The following is an 18,043-nucleotide window of genomic DNA, read 5'->3' on the forward strand; positions in this document are numbered from 1 at the left end:
GTAGCAGTACGTAGTGAACGACGTGCACTGAAAATCAAAATGGGCGATATCATCCCAGATGTGACAAACGGACTGTAGCAATCTGGAACCACTCTTGTACAAGAAAGGTGGCTGTGTCACAAAATCAGAAAGTCGCTATTAGTAATATGTGGGATTCCTTTTGCACCAGATGGCCTTCTCGTGGAGGTGGAAGGAACAGTTCTCTGCACCTGCACCAACATTTCTGCAGGGATTGCTTCAACTTTGGCTGTGTAGTGCACATTTGGGCTGGAATAGCCCAACACGAAGAGCGCACCAATATTTCATCCAAACCTCTCTCACAAGATTAGGATATTCCAAGTAATTACCATTCAAGGTACAAAGATTGATCAACTTAAATATCCCATATATTCAGGTCAATTCTGGAAATTGCTTTGAATATTTCCAGCATCTCGTTCTTAAGATAAGAAAGTTGATAACGTTATATCCCAATAAATTCACAGTGGTTTTACTTCTTCTGGCCCATTGATAGGACAGAAACCTTTTACCTCAGCTGAATTTAGGCAACAAATTCTCATTTAGAGCTTTAATGTCTCATGTGTGTTAACTTGAAGTTATAAGAATATCCTTAAATACGGTTCTTGTTTTGCTGCTTACAGTGATTGTACGTCTCTGGCCTCTTAACACTGTAAGGTTAAAATGTGATTTCCATCATAGTTACGAGCAAGGAAATCTTTTAATATGTTGCTTGAATTCATTGCAAATCATAGTTTGCCTTGCCCGTTTGAGGTACTCATGTACATATGCACCAGATGCAGTATCAATTGAAAAATTTGACAATAATGTGTTTGTAGTGTACATATTCTTTGCAGGCAGAGCCTACTAACTTGATACAGGAATATTGGCAACTGAAGCAGTTCACTAAAAATGATACTAATCCTGAGTGCTTACCATACAAAATTATAGGTTGACTGCAGTGTATGTGTTACAGCCAAAGGAGAGACAAGAAATTCTAAAGGTTCAGATGTTAATGGAAAATTGAATCACTCTTGAGGTTTTTACATTGCTAGTAACATGGTGAGGATTTGGTTACTTTGGGTTCTACACCTGCCCTCTCTTTACTTATATTGAAGTTAGATCTCCAAGCTCACACAAAAGCAAAACACAAACTTCCACATAGCTTCTATGTACAATAGGATCTTACATGTTTCCCAGTAATCTACATCAAATACACGAGCATGAGCTTTACTTTCATTAATATTCCTGTAATTGCCACTGCTGTTTCTAAATCTATATTTTCTTATTTAGAATGAATATGAAGTGCAACCAACCTTGCTTTAGTTGACCTTGCGTGGATCTAGCGATATTCAGCTACATTGTAAGTTATTCATTTCCCTGAGAGCATTCATTACATTTCAGCAGTGTGTTATGTATGTTCGAACAGATTGATATACATAGTACCTGTGGTGTGCAAGACATGAGTAGACAATTGAATGGTTTGCATGACATGGCTGCACACTAACCCATTTTTTGTTTTACTGGCCATATCCATCTGTTTGACCAGTAGGTAACCCAGTTTGTCCATTTTTACTGGTCCATTCCTGAAAAATTACTGGTCCAACGGTGATTGAGTCCTGGACTGTTTTACCAGTGCCAGTGGGCGGTGTTGTGCATAGTGAGATTACCTCAACCGATGGGAGTACTATAAGGAGATTGCCATTAGATTTAGCCTGATGGTCAAAACTAATTTATGTGATCCTCGTCCAAAAGTTACTCTTCAGTGGTGAACTGATAGAGAAGACCATGTTAACCCATTGAGGACGTTTTGAGTTTGATACAACACGCATTTTCCATAGACATTTGCCTCAGTATACTCGGGACTTTTCAGCGGGTTCACACATCTTCTCTCCAGTTGGATATAAAGCTGTATTTATGCACCGTGCAAAACAAGCACTCACTACATGGATTTGATGCATTATGATATGACCAGTGTGCTTTTACATGATGAAGATAATCTCTTTCACTAAATGCACAAGTGTATGAAATTGTGTTCTATAGGAAGAAATATTGTACTTTGAAATATAATTGATGGTGCAAACAGTGCGATAATAATACATGTACATGCAGTATGTCTACTACCACCATCCAATTCATATCTATGGCCTACCCATTTGTCAATGGTGCATAATCTGTTTACTTTTTCAGAGATACAAATGTGTTTCTTGTGTGAAGAGCAAGGGGTATCACTTTGGTTGAATCAAAACTCACTGTACATTTTGTTATAATGCATCAAGTTGAACGTAGTTTTCATCGTGACAGAGTAAGAGGAAATTTGATGAGCAAAGGTAGACATTTACAGTGTATTGACAGTAGGTATCTGTTACTGCGAAGAAGTGGATATACACATGGGACATAAAATCGGTTCATGTGCATTATGAAAGCAAAGAACTTTCTTCAATCCCCAAATACCTGCTTTCTTAGACTATAAGTCTCTCTCTTAGCTATTATCCAATTAAAATTAGTTTAAGGAAAGTAAACACTCAACACATTTGTGACATTTGTCATTTTACTATTTTGCCACTTATGTGAAACTGTCGTCACTCATCCAGACGTAACATAGACCTATTGGGAGAAGCATGCATTATGGTGGATACATACCACTTACCATAGCAACATTTCTAGTTTTATTCCATATCTCTTGAAATTCAAAGGTAAAGGATTAAAAAGGCCATTTCAAAATTCAAAAACAAAACCCTTCTTAATTCAGAGCAATTCTGATATACTTATTTCATTTTGCTATTTTGATGCCAAATTTCGTTCCATATTTACCTATTAGTGCTACAGTGTTTTTCTGTCACAGATTTACCTGTGATTTGAAGATTATGAACAGCTGTTTCTATAAGTTAAGTAACTGAAGTGATTTACCAACAAATTAAATCAAGTGATATTTCGTTTGATATGATAATGTAGGATGTTCAATGTGTGGACAAGTGAAAGGTGTTCTTCAAGCCAACTTTATGATTGATGAGAAATTATGAAAATGTGAATTTAAAGCATTATATGGAATTCATGGCTGTGTAATCTTAGTATTCGAGTGTATTTATGACATATTTTTTTGGTTGTGCAATTCTATGTATTCCTGTAGGCACCTACACTGTTGTACATTGTGCCAAAGATAAACAGTCTCAACTACATGTACTGCATAAGCTGTTCGTCTTTGCATACATATATATTTTTGTGAATGAGAAGGTCACAGGTATTGTCACAAGATTATGTTTTCGTAAATTGACACTGAGACCCTCTTAAATGCACTAAATATTATACCCCAGTATAGCGCTTGGTGAGAATTTTGCTTGTCAAATTTGCAAACCAAAAATGATTCACAAATTCACAAAAATGGCAACATATTGGTACAGTGCACTACTACATCATGTACATGTATTATTTTTTCATGCAACAACCTTATTCGTATGTATAGTCCTCTGTGTTTGTAGTGCAATATCAACACGTGGATGCTTTTGCTTTGTTATAGTTTCCAGGAAATAAAGCGTGTAATTTGTATATATCAAGGAAAAACACCTTAGCATGTCTTATACATACAGTTGTATGCTGTAAACTTACTCTCATAGATTGCATGCCTGTGTTTGTGTGCGTGTTTGTGTGCGTGTTTGTGTACGTGTTTGTGTGTGTGTGTCATATTGTTTACTTAGACAGTCACATACACACGAAAAAAGGAGTGCAAATATGTACCGGTAAGGGTACAGATGCTTGTCGCTATACAAGGAACCCTAGAGGTACTCATCTGTACCCTATGCAGGGGTACTCATCTGTACCCCATACAGGGGTACACAATCTGTACCCTAGAGGTACATATAAGTACCCAAGGCAGGGGTACTTATATGTACCCCTGTATGGGGTACATATAAGTACCGCTAGGGTTCCTTGTATAGCGACAAGCATCTGTACCTCTAGGGGTACATATTTGCTCTCCTATTTTTTAGTGTGTATATATATATATATATATATATATATTTTTTTTTTTTTTTTTTTGGACGAGTAACACGGCTTACAATAAGCTCTGCTTTCGTTTTCCTCATATTCACATCCGTATACATTGTATATGCTGTCTGGTTTTCGATATTACAAGTATATACACCGCTGAAAATCAAGCATGATTATGTTTTCCTGGACTGTATGTGTACAAATATAAAGTGTATAATATATCCCGTCCTTTAATACAAGAATGAAAACACGTACACGAAATATACAACATTCATATTGTTTAAAGGTGAAAGTAGTATAATTCATATCGGTACATCTGTTGTCTGGCACGTCTGGTTAGTAAATTTTCGATATCATTTATTACACCGCAGAAAATCAAGCATGATTGTTTTTAGAACAACACGTCTTGTCAGCTTGCTTGTTTATGAAAATATTATTGTATATCCTTCACTTTGCCAGAATGAAATGCGAACATGAACTATGTTGTTAAGAGGTAAAACAATGCGCGTAAATTTCACAAAGACGTTAAGGCTGCTGCATTCAAGTCCATTATATCAAATGATTTTCGCTATGCATAGTTCTTCTCACATTATAGATGAATGAATGCCTGTATGAATGAGTCGCATGAGATCAGTAAATGTGTGAAAACATTTCGGAAACATAAGTGTTGGTAAACAAATAGACATCAGGATATAAAATGCATAGAAATGTAATAAATCACAATTTGAAATAATCAGTGAATCTATCAATATTTTGTTCTAAAGGTGATTATTAGCAATTTTCCATCTACGAATTTTATTTACATCTGCTTGATAAAATGTCTGGTAATGGCAACTCCCGCAAGAAATGAAGCTTCACCATTACACGGACTCGAAGGAAACTGGCTCAGTATGAGAAGCAATGGGTCTAGTCACAAAAGTGACATCACGATCATTCATTCCCAGTCCAGTATACAAGTTGTATACAACTACACCAATTATAGGATTTTTGTCGCTTCTCTTTGTTGTGCTGTGTATGTGTGTGAGTATAATATATGCGTGTGCATGTGTTAGCCGTAAATAATTTTGATACTGAATGTCCACGATTTGACTGAAAGTTTACGCTCTTGTTTTTACAGTCACTCACTTGTTGTTCACTATAAACAAGTGTGCATTAAATGCATCTTTTCACCGCTGAAACGGTCAAATTTCAAGGTGCGGTTTAATAGGCTTATCGTTACAACCAATATCTATATGACTGCTGCATGTCTGCACAAAGTGTGCAGATACAATGTTATAAACCTGAATCCGTACCTCAACCAGTACTGTACAGTCCCTTTAATGTCCCTTGTCATTGAAAAACAATATAATGAAATAGCTAATTAAAAAAAAAAGAGGGCTGAACCCCATGTACAACCTTCCTTTCTCAGCCTACCTGTGAATGATTAGAGAAGTTGAATGTTCAAAAAGGCACATCGGATACCTTTTAATCATTTGAATTCAATGGCGCATCAAAGACTTGACGTAGTGCTTTGAAAACTCCTTGACAGGGATCCCTTGCAAGCCCTTGATCATGTTCATCTATACGTGGAGCTAACGGAGGAAACATCGTGCCGCTGTAACGATGCCTTTTCGTACTCCATACCCTGACTAGAGCATAGATAATCATAGTCCCATAATTATATCGACTGTATCAAATAATCGCTTATGCATCACTACCAGGTAATGAACGGGGAAAGAATGTTTCGAAGCCAGCTGAAGTCGAGACCACATGCATGATTTCAAACGTTATGATTCCATTATTCTTTCTTTTAATCGGCCTCAAATAAAACAATGATAAGTCGTTTTATGTATCTGATATGTTTGTTCAACCCTGCAAAAAGATGACGTCATCACGATGGAAAATCGAATCAAAATGTTCACAATCTAAGAAAATACGAAGAAATAATATCACGCCCAGGCAAATATCCCCCCTGCCATAATGGTCGACAAAACGGCTTTTACATGGGTGCAGCCTGTACATCGTTATTAAGGGGATAGAGCTGTTATTATTTTTCTCCTTTTTAAATTTATTTTGTTTTACATCAGCACCGTGCATTAGAAAAACACGCAGTCTCATAATCTTCACTGTTTACCATACTTGAGGATCTTCATTAACATTGTTAACATAACTATTAATACTTGATAATTATATTACAATGGAAATATTGGAAAATCAAATATACTTATTATTATCATCATCATCATTTGTATCATTATTAATATCATTATCATCATTATCATTATCATCATTATCATTATCAGAAGTATCATCATTATTATGTTTTTGCAGCTTTTTGCGCACATTCTGAGAAGATATTACTAGTTTTCACTGGGAAAGTCAAAACGGTGCACGATCAACTTTAATCATGTCTTAACTTATGATGACATTCAATTTGTTAAAAGCTGTAAAAAAAGGCAAGAACTTGCTGCACTCTGTGTCTCCGATGGAAGATGCAGCCATATTTACTAAAAGGCCATTTATTCTGTCGATCGAGAAGAGGATCGAATTTCAAGGTACTTTTAATGTTTGAACTGGAAGACTATCTCTCCATCCTCGCTGTAACTGTTGACTCAGTAGCCGCACCAATTCCTTGTTCTCGGTCTTATCGGCCACATTGTCATTTTGATCGGGGTCCGAATCGTTCATGTACAGCTCTCTGGCTTTAACGTCGCTCCAATCCCCCTCGAACGTGTTGGGATCAAACTTGACCCACTCGGTGAAGTGGTAATCGGCTGTCCTCATGGAGTAACCCATAATGGTGATATTTTTCAGTTTCGGTAGATCAGTTTGTTCGCATGGCGTCACTCCGGGCCGCGGGTACTGACTGTAAGTGGCGTTCTTCCATCGAGTGTACATCGGCGGCAGGCTCACCCTGTGGTTCGTGACGAGAGACCCTTGGCTTAGCAATGGCACAAAGCTGTAACCTTCCGTGCACAGTGAAGTGTTGAATGGTTTCGGTGGGCAAAGAGGTGGAACTGTCAGACCCGCCAATTCAGAGAGAGTGGGAAAAATGTCTACCATTTCTACAAACTGCTCTACTATCATCCCGTCTTTGACGCTTTTCTCTCTATCTTTATTTGATTTTGTCACTGATTCCGCCAGCAAGGGGTTTATCTGCGGGAATTTCTTCAGCCTTGACGATGTATTTCCTGTGGTAACGCCAGGCACGTGTACGATAAAGGGGACCCGAGCAGACAATTCGTAGTTGGAATATTTGCACCATTCGGCGTGTTCACCAAGCTGCCAACCTATCAAGGAAACAGAACAATGAAGGAATAAACGTTTAAACAGGCAACAATGAAATCACACAACACCAATGTTGTAAGGCCTTAATTCTCTGTCTCTGTAAAGTAATTATATTGAGTGATATTATTCGGGAAAAACATCTTTAAAAAGGTAACTAGGTATTCATTCTCTAGGATTACAATGGCATGAAATTTCATAACTACGTTCCATTCAACGACCTCAGAACGGCAAACTTAAAGGTAGGGGATACCTTTTACAGACCTCCCAAAATGCAGCAAAACATTAAATATGAACCTCAGGGGACTTGCTTAGGCCACTGCTTAGAAATTTGGAAGTCAACAGTTATCTAGAATTTGAATAATGCACAAAACTCAACTTCTCAGTAGTTCTGTGTGTCAGCCACACTTAAGCCTTTTTGTTGCATTCGTCTGTATTTGCGATCTATAAACACAAATCTAAAAGTACAAGAGCTGATGTAATAACATATAGAGTGCGTGGCAAGAATGTATATAGAAATGTTAGTAAGTGTTTATGAACTTTCTTCACAAAATATACATGATGGACACACATGCAGTACATGGGTCTGCAAAGGTAGCCTAGTAATGTACTGGAATTTACGGTGAGCCCCGAAAACAATTCAATTCAAAATCTAACGGTCAAAAAAATGTACTAAATGTTACCTTCCACTTTCAATACTTTATGGGAGTTTCTAATATGATACTCTCTTCAACATACCACTGTATTTATACAACTCTTCATTTAAGGCGTGCAAATGGGATTCCCTACCTTTAAAGCTTCGCCTTTGCTGTCATAATGTGAGAGAACATTATTGTGTGATAGATTTCAACCTGCAAAAGAAAATTGAAGCTTCGTGCAATAACAAGTGCAACTCATGAACTGAGATATTACAATAATTATGTAAATATATTTTCTTTCACTCTTCAAAATGAAACCTGATTTGATGTTTAAACCAAGTTGTCAAACGTAGCCCTATAAGGGGGAGCTCGAGTGATTTTAAGTAGGAAATTATAGTGAAAAGCCCATGGACAAAAACCGCTGGTGCCAAAGGGAACTCTAACCAGGACCTCAATGATCGACAGACCATGAACTTAGCCACTTGGACACAGCAACTCCTGCATTGAGACGAGACGTACGTCTTCAAGAGGACTCACCATGGTCTCCCACAAATACAATGATGGTGTCATTCGCAAAGCCAGATTGTTCGAGAGCCTCAAGCAGTCCTCCAATTAGGAAGTCCGTGTAAGACGTAGCCGCGTAATAACTCTGTCGCATTGGAGCCTGTATTGGTGAAAATGGTTTCAATATACGTGGGAAGCAATTTACTCGAGTCAATTAAGAAACACTGACTATTGGACGCTATAAAGTTAGATACTATCTATCATAAACTGAAAGGGTAGCTCGCTAACTGAGTTAACGACGACAACAGAGATGACGTTGATAATATGTTGATGATCTTTTGGAAAATTATCCACAAGGTTTGTGGCAGGTACATGATTGTGACTTCTTTTGCTTTCCCATCTTTTTTTAATGGCTTCACTCACACTGCAACTGTGATGCTCCTGCGCGTATTGAATACACCTTTTGAAAATATACATGTATATTTTTTTGCACATTTTTTGTCCCTTTTGAATCTCTTGTACTACAAAGTGCTTGGTCAAAAATTATTCTGTGCTATATACCATAGTAGGAAATTATCATTATCATGACAGTGGGAACGTTTAGTCATTATTTTGCTGTTTTAAAGTTACTACATCATGCAAGACAAACATCAGATCAAACCCATGCTTACATGAAGATCGATTGGAATAGTGCCGTAGGGGAAGCTAAGATTCAGTGCGGCTATATCGTCTCGAAGTCGAATCGTGTAATAGTCCTCGTATGCTACCTCTGGTTGAGACAGTGACCGGTTGGGATTTGTTGCTATGGCAATGGAGTCGATTGGATACAGCGACTTGAACTCCTCCGGGTACTTCCAAGGGATGTGTGGCTTGTGGATACCCACTGCCAAGAAAAATGGCGGCTTCATGATACTTTGGTGGAGTTTTGAGTCGTCTGAAGGTCGTTTGGCGAGGGAGAGGTTCTCAAGGATCCTGACCGCTTCCTCGACGGACTGGATGTCGGGAAGAGTCTTCTCTGGCATCTTCGAGACGTCGACTGGACACATCACGTTATTGTGAAGCGTGCCATCTTCATTTGGACACACCTAGAAGGACAACATCAATTTCAGAACATGATCGAGCAAATAAACTATGGAGGCCTTGTCTGTTCAATTTAAAGCAAGACCCGCCATCTTCTCGTTCTCTTGGGACTTCAAGTATTGTTTCCATATATAACGGGTATGACACCACATAGTTTTGCAGTCTTCTGATCCCGCGATGACAGCATCAGAACTTTAAGAATTCATAACGTTTTAACGAATTGTCAGATTTTTCTCAAACTTTCACCGATGTAATGTCCTACGATACTATATGATGTTGCATTCTCTCAATTCATATCACATTGTATTACATTATGTGGGTCTCATTCTCCTTTAAGTGACTCTTATAAGATCGAATTAATTTCTATTTTAATAACGATCCTGGAGCATTATACTATTACATTATTTCATGACATGTATACTTTATACTATGTTTTGATTTTCGTTGATTGGAAATAAACTATGATTGATTGATTGATTGATTGATTGATTGATTGATTGATTGATTATACTACGCTAATCTAGATATTTCCTCAGAGCAGTGTATGATAATATTCCAAAACTATTTCACTCATTTCCGAGTCTCATTCTGCAGCTTATCTTATTCTTTTTTAATCAATTAATTAATCTTTTTTTTTTTGGAAAAGAATAATGTATTCTGAAGTTTGCACTTACTTTTGCACCTGAGTATTTCCTAGTGGATGGGTGAAAGGCGGGAACGGACCAGCTGTATGGGAAATCATCGCTTTTGTTACTAGGTCGTCCTGGAAAAAATGGAATAAAAAGGTATAAAAGCAAATGCGAAACCAAGCGTTAGTTGCAAAAAGCCACGTACACTCGTGTGGGGCAGAACATTTCCAGTGGAAAACCAGGAACTTACAGGTCAACTCTGTCGCATACCTAAAATACTGGAGGCGATTGAGCCAATATTAATCTAAGAATGTGAGATAAGTCAGTGCGGTGCAATATACATGTATCATCTATAGTATAGCTACCAACGCTTTGCTCCCTCTGTATAGGCCTACGTTAACTCGGTCCATTACGAGACTCTGAAATTCCCATGTGCAGTATGTGTATTGGAACAAACAGGTTTCCCTGGAGGCCATGTCACAAGTTCACGCTGCCTTTCTGAGTTTTGTTGTCCCAGTCTCATAACATGGAAGAGATATACGTATTACAGGGAAAGCTATCACATAATCCCAGAACGATCATGGACAATCTCTATTCTGCAAATGTTGCGATCGACTTCATTAATTGCTTCTATGAGAGTGGGACAAAGATTGAGATGAAGAGTGGGCGAAGGTACCTGTGGATGTGCTGATATTTCTAGCAATGACACCTGTATAGTAAACTGAGTAAATCTATATCTAAAGGGCAACATTTGGAATCGTAAAATCCGCGATATGATTATTTCATTGCAATAATAACCCCCAACTTCATGTGCAGCTCTCAATCATTCTAACCCCTTCTCTCAAGACATAGACCTATACAACTCCATCCCCACATCATCTCACATGTGAGCTTTGACGAGAAGTAATGTACATATCATTATATATATTTTTTTCTTGCCTTAAGCGAAATCTGATGGTGAAGAGTCGATACACTTTTTAGATACAATATTAGGGTTAGATTTCGTCATGCCAAAAGTACCCTTTTACTGGAGGTTAAGGGAACACGCAGGCATGCAGTTCCTCCGACCCAGGCGCCTGGAGCATAATTATAAACACATAAAGGGACGCCAGGACATTGCTTCACCTTCGCCTAACCAAATTACTCTCGTCTCTGAATAACATGAAAAAAAAAAGGAAGACTGAAGAGATCACGGCTTCCTGGGGATAAATGGTGTCAGATTGTAGGCCTATAATATTGTTGATTTCGCTTGACGGAACCATACTGCTTTGGATAGTCCTTCAAAGCTTCAAAGCTTCCTCTGCTTTATAGGTCCATAGAAACCACTTGCGTCGCTAGAATTAAATGTATTCCTGCGTAACTAGTATAATCGTTAGCAAGAAAAAGAAAAGAAAAGAAAGAAAAGCAGGTGAATAAATAAATATAGATGCACCTGGATGAAAGACCTTGCCAACGGAAGCCGTGAAATATCCGTTGTCTTTGAAATGCTGCGGGAGTGTGGTGTAATTCCCTGCATGTGTGCGCCAGTAGGACCCAAAGTCATACAGCCTGGTGGTGTCTGGACGTCGACTCGTCAGGAAAGAGACCCGGCTCGGGGCGCACACCGCTTGCTTGCAGGGAAAAATAATCAAGCAAAGAAATATAAAATGAAGAGTGACACTGACATACACATGAGGGACACAGTACTCTGTAATTTGATCATTGTTTAGTAGCTCCATGATTTGGTGCAACACAAGCACTATGGTGTATTTTTGCGATCAAAGCCGAGAAATTGTAAATTGATTACTAAAACCCATGATTTTGATCTACTTGTTTAGCTTTGCTAGTATACGTTTCGTTTGAGAACTTGAAGGCCCTGCTTGTCAAAATAACCGAAAAAAGATAAATCTTTAAAAAATCACCCGATCACTAAAAAGTATGAATGATTAATTTCTTACTAAGCATTTATTGTAGAAAACTGGTCAGTTACAATTCATATTGAAAAACAAAAAAGCACAAAATCTAAAAACAAAGAAATACACAACACAATCCAAAACGATATAATTCTTAAAAAGGCGACAATAAGATCTAGGGATTAATTTGCATTATCAATTGATTAATCAAAATTAGAAATTGATAATTTCTACAATTTCTAAGACACTATCTTGCAGACTACAATGCGGGCGTCGTGTTTGCCAATATTTTGTCGCAGATCGCGCCCCTGATTGCTGCGATAGGGGAGGGGGGGGGGAATCAGCCCCCTCCCCCATATGGCATACATCCAAAAAAGCCCAATCTGATTAGGATAGGGTTAAATTAATATTGTCATTAGTACATGTACCGCCCAGCTGACAAATTCTAAGAGATCCGAAATCCATCAGTTTCTGAAGACTCAATTTCGCTGAAGCCTTGCACAACTTCATTATCATAATAATATACTCAATTCATCAAGACATGTGAATCAGATTTTGGCGTAAAACTAGTTGACTTTCTTTCTTCGTACGCACATTGGAAATGACATTGTTCAAAAGCTGACACACCCTCGATCAATGGAAGTGGAAAACAAACAGAGAAACAAACAAATATACAAACAAGCACGCGAATGATGAGTAGCAAGCAAAGACGCAACAATCAAGCTATATACCTGAGCCATTGCGTTGGTGAAAAGTGCCGACTGCCCAGCGAGCCGGTCGATGTTTGGCGAGATGATTGGACCTCCATAGCAACCAAGAGATGGGCGGAGATCATCGACCACGATGAAGAGAACGTTGAGTTTTTCACCTTCCGATGAACAAAATAAAGAAATAGATGATGGTGATGACGATGATGATATTAATGATAATGATAATGATAATAATAATAATAATAATAATAATAATAATAATAATGATAATGATAATAATAATATAACAATAATTAATAATATTAATAATAATAATAATAATAATTAATAATATCAATATTAATAATAACAACAATAAGAAAAATAATAAGAATGACAACAACAATAACAAATAATAACGTTTTGTGATGCTAATGATAATGTATCAAGCTTTTATCGAAAAGGGATACGCCATATTCGTTGACGCGATATTGTCATCCCTCCTATATATAGTAGTCGATGTCGCGGCGTCATGTTGTATTTACATAGCTCCATGCCCGGGACGCCTCTGTTATACATGGTGTGGTTACATGTAGATCCATGGTTATTCCCCACCTCCCTGCATGATTAAGCGGGCATTGTGCGCTCAGTGCATATACAGACAGAGAAAGTACACTAGACAGATACAATTACGGCTGAGGTTTCGCTTGCCAGAGTGAATAGCACGCAGCCTGCAAATGTCAGCTGGCCTACAATAATACGTGTTGATGTCATTATGTACAAAGTTTATCACCCTCCTAAAATGGGACGAGCATGTACGTCTCCACTAATCGCGTTTGATCAAGTCTATATACTCCATTATAACGGAATCACACCACAATAATCTGATAAGATCGAACGGTGATCATAACGTTTTTTTCTGAGCGGAGGAAGCTATCTAAATTGGTTATCGAGAGCCTGATTTTGGGTCGATAAAATACAATTTGACCATTCGTATACGGTAAGGAGACATTGGTGAGAGAGGGTCTTTATACTCTTGTGAGTATGCGGGTTAGGCCTATAATACCCTATACATTCAGCGATATATTTCATATACCCACCAGTATCATATGGTAATATTTTCAAGACAGAGAATTTTATGTCCATGTAGACACCATTAAGAATATGTTGCTAGATCATCTGAAGGCCTATATTCAACACTCTTGGCTTTGGAGATGATTCCATGAAAGACACCATGACAAAGACATCGGTACATCGTACTCCTGATTACACCTATGAGACATTGTTTAGCTATACGTACCGTTCAATTCCGTGATGAGAAGCTGAGAGAAAATAAACATTAGCGAAACGAAGAGTCCCTGCTTTCGCATGTTTGCACACTGTACAGATCGTGGATTTCATGCGAAGAAGACAGATGAGTGCATGGCACAGCCTATAATAATGGCGCAGACGAGCCGTCTCAGATTTACAGCGCCTTTATCCTAGGGTTTGTGAAGATTAACTCTGCGAATTACCAATCCAGGTATTTGTCTCACCTTATGCACCCAAGCGTCTGAAGTAAATTGGATCAAGACATACGTGGATATGGACCAACATTATAATTTCCTCCATTCGCTGTACAGCGTCAACGGACCGTATGTGTATAATACGAATCCGCAAACATATTCTTGAGGCCTTGTCACTGGCATCATGAGGTCAAATCTTAAAGTTAAGTGAAAATGCTAGAATTTCATCTTTATAATTTTTACATATTTAAATCTCGGAATGGCTCAAGGTATCTTCTTGGTCTAATGTTTTAGCGTCAGTTGGCGTTGTATTGAGATCATAATTATTCTGTAGTAATTGTGCGCAACTATACAGCAATGGAAATTCTGCTATTTTTTTCGATAAGATAACTTCGTTATTTATTTTTCTGTGCAATTTATGTTTGATATTTAAGCTGTATATTTTCACAGATATGTTTTTATGATATTCCTTTGAATACAACTCAATATTCTGTATCGTTTGAAAGTCATTTGCATAATTACTATGTTATGATTTGTACATGGCAACCATCATACGGATCAGGTGTAAGCCAGAATCCTTTCATCAGTAGATAGCCACATGCTGTGATTTTATGACTATAAGCTTCAATTTGACGAATACAATGTAGATGTTTTCATCATCTTTAACCAACGCTTCACACGTTTGTACACACTAATGAATGTTTTCTTTTTGGTCAACTTGGTATGCATAAATGTTTCTAAACGCCACAACCAGGACATTTTATTATTCACTGTTATGTTAACATAGCACTATCATGCAGAACTATCTTACTAATGTTTATTACAGTACTATTATGTATACAATGTACTATATCTCCATGCCATAATTATGTTCAAGTATATTGTGGTCTCATTTTTTCTTAAGTGCAATGATTCCACTTTCATGTGATTTACATATAGTACTATAATGCAAGTCATTACGATGTTACAACATTGGTGATTGGTTTTTTTTTAACATAATTTATTATGATACATGTATGATTATGAGAGGGCAAGGTGCGCGAGTACGCGCGTATGTAAGCTTGTGAGAAGTCGAGTGTGAATACATTGCGGATTCTTTTTTTATAAGCCGTAGTGTGTGCATGTGGTGTGTGTGTATGTGCGTTCGAAAATGCGAGTTGGTGAGCTCTTTATAGTTCGAACAAAAATTATTCATAAGTGTTCGATGTATGAACTTTTAATTGTTATGAAAACTCTGCACTCATGCAATATGTGCACTCATGTACAATTCAACTTCTGCTTGCCGTGCATGCATTGAGTAGAGACCATTATATCCGTGTATAATATATCTATCTATCAATCTATCTATCTATCTATCTATCTATCTATCTATCTATCTATCTATCTATCTATCTACCTATCTGTCTGTCTGTCTATTTATTCATTTATTTATTTTTCTATCTATCTATCTATTTATCTATCTATCTATACTCACATCCGATTTAGTTGAACACAGGTTTTGGAAAATCGCCACGTTCTTATAACGCGATGCGAAACCAATAAGTCGGTGTACACACACACACAGTTCTGGAGGAAAAATATGTCAAGAATAAAACTGTCCGAGCCCTGCCACCTTTCAATGTATTCCGATTTACCAGAGTTGGACTTATAATATAAAAATGGGATTCCGTTCTCAAGCCAGCAAGGTTATATAGAACGTTGTTATTCATTCAGCTGGGTCCTAATAATATACTTGTACTGCAGTTCGCCTAGAGACTAAGGTGGCAACTACACCGGGGTACAAGGATGCCCATCGAGCATACAATCTTAATTTTAATTAGTGCATGTCTTCGAATGAATTGCATTTGTGTAAAACAAACAAACAAACAAACAAACAAACAAACAAACAAACAAACAAACAAACATGAATTAGAACATAATTTCAGGACCTGAATACGTAGTAGTAGCAGTAAGACAGATAGTAAGTATGAGACGTAAATTTACAATAGCAGAGGAAGAATGAATCACTCTCATCACATGAACAGCGTGGCGCCTCGCACAATATAGGGACCAATATAGCGACCATACACCACGCCACATGTGAGGTGCTTTACGAAACCGTCTAGGTGCGATGTGTGCACCCCTCATCTCAGGGGTGAGCTCCTGACGGGGTCAATGTAGTTTGCAGGCACAAACCCTTGTTGGTCGTAAATAAATCTGTGCCAAAGCATCTCTTTCATATTTCCTCCACTGTAATTGTGCTCTTGTTAGGAGAGACATGCATTCGGGGCCTAAATGACGCAGTGCCAGTAGTCTTGGCGCAGACTCCTTTACGACCAAACAAGGGTTTGTGCCTACAAACTAGGGTCAATGGGTCAAGGGTCGGTCACTACCCCCCCCCCCCCCCACACCCCACACCACCCTTCGATCCAGCTGAAAAATCTGAGGGCGGAAGCCCGATTGTTGTCCTTTGTTTTGTGAGCTTTTAATTTTGTCAATTTTAGTTTACATTTCTTATGAAAGCTGGAAAATGTGTGTGTATATGACAATGTGTGTGTGTGTGTGTGTGGGTGGGTGTGCGCGCGCGCGAGCGTGCTGTGGCTACTGCTCCTGTCTCTGGGAGTAGTATAGGTGCCTACTGTTATCCAATGTTATATTAGACAGGTCTCTTAGATTAACACAGCAAATGTCATAATATTGTTTGCGTTTAGTTTTTTGTATTTCTAAGCCCTATTCACTACATTATGTCGACGATCAGTGCTAAATCATGTCATGATTATTGGGGCCATGAGCGAAGAGGATGAGGGCTGTTGGCAAGGGATTCAAAAGAAATCAATCACAGCATTAGGGCCCATCTCAAAACCAGGAATAACTGGAGTTCTGGACTAACATTAGATAAACTCCTCAGTATGCAGAATAATCTAGAAGAAAATACAAAAATGACACTCATGATATTGAGAAGAGTCATGCAATGTGTTAACTGAACATGTGCAGCAGAATCATGTGTTTGTATCTTTATTTGTAACTTGATTGTTTATGTGCTATATTCAGTATTTCACCATATCCCCCACCCCATCATGAGGGGTGCACATATAAAAACAAAACAAAAACAACTTGGGTTTTCTGCTCGAGTGATTTCTCTGAATGAGATTCTGAATAAGGTAATTACACTGTTCCAGTATTACTATCTCGGCTTCCAAAGGACAGATAACAGCTAGGTATGTGGTATTGAGTAAAATTACATGAGATACTTGTACATGCAAACATGCAAACATACATGCACTACATACAGAATTACACACATACATACACATATAGAGCATATAATATATATGTACATATATCTATCTATCTATCTATCTATATATATATATATAATCTATATACATGTATGTATATAAGTAAAAATATATGTATATAATATATACACAAATGTATATTTATCATATATATATATACACACACACACACAACTAAACATGAAAAAATAAACAAATACAGTATACATTGTATAATAATGCACATCATACACACATTCAATATAGATTATACATACAATTCATGCATACATAGATGTGCACATGTATATTTCTCTACATGGATAGATACAGAGATAACTTTGATAATTTTAAATGCTTTGTATTAATATAACTATGGCATATTTGTAAATATATTGTGAGAAAATTACATGCATTAACACTTTTACCCTCTTTTTTATTTCACCATTTAAGGGTTCTCCATGTGCACAGCATTACAGTTGGCTGAAAATTGCTATCCATATTCCATCCATATTCAATTAATTAAATTCCTCTACTATTAATTCATCATCCATTAGTAAAGATAATGAGGCAATACGTATTTTACCACGAATACTGACAGCAA

General features: G+C 37.6%; 1 protein-coding gene across 1 annotated transcript; it reads right to left on the reverse strand.

Moving 5' to 3' along the window:
- Positions 1 to 6,446: 6,446 nt before the first annotated feature.
- On the reverse strand, positions 6,447 to 12,776 carry LOC139709850 (iduronate 2-sulfatase-like). The gene is made up of 6 exons (XM_071621811.1): positions 12,720 to 12,776; positions 11,529 to 11,706; positions 10,142 to 10,230; positions 9,059 to 9,472; positions 8,421 to 8,547; positions 6,447 to 7,250 (listed from the first exon to the last, which is right to left on the reverse strand). Exons 1-6 carry the CDS (start codon positions 12,726 to 12,728, stop codon positions 6,511 to 6,513), a joined length of 1,557 nt encoding a protein of 518 aa, XP_071477912.1. The 5' UTR covers positions 12,729 to 12,776; the 3' UTR covers positions 6,447 to 6,510.
- Between the last annotated feature and the right edge of the window lie 5,267 nt (positions 12,777 to 18,043).

Source organism: Diadema antillarum, unplaced genomic scaffold (genome assembly GCF_040938485.1).
Source record: "Diadema antillarum isolate AM-2024a unplaced genomic scaffold, OU_Dant_1.0 seq00001474_RagTag, whole genome shotgun sequence".
NCBI lineage: Eukaryota > Metazoa > Echinodermata > Echinoidea > Diadematoida > Diadematidae > Diadema > Diadema antillarum.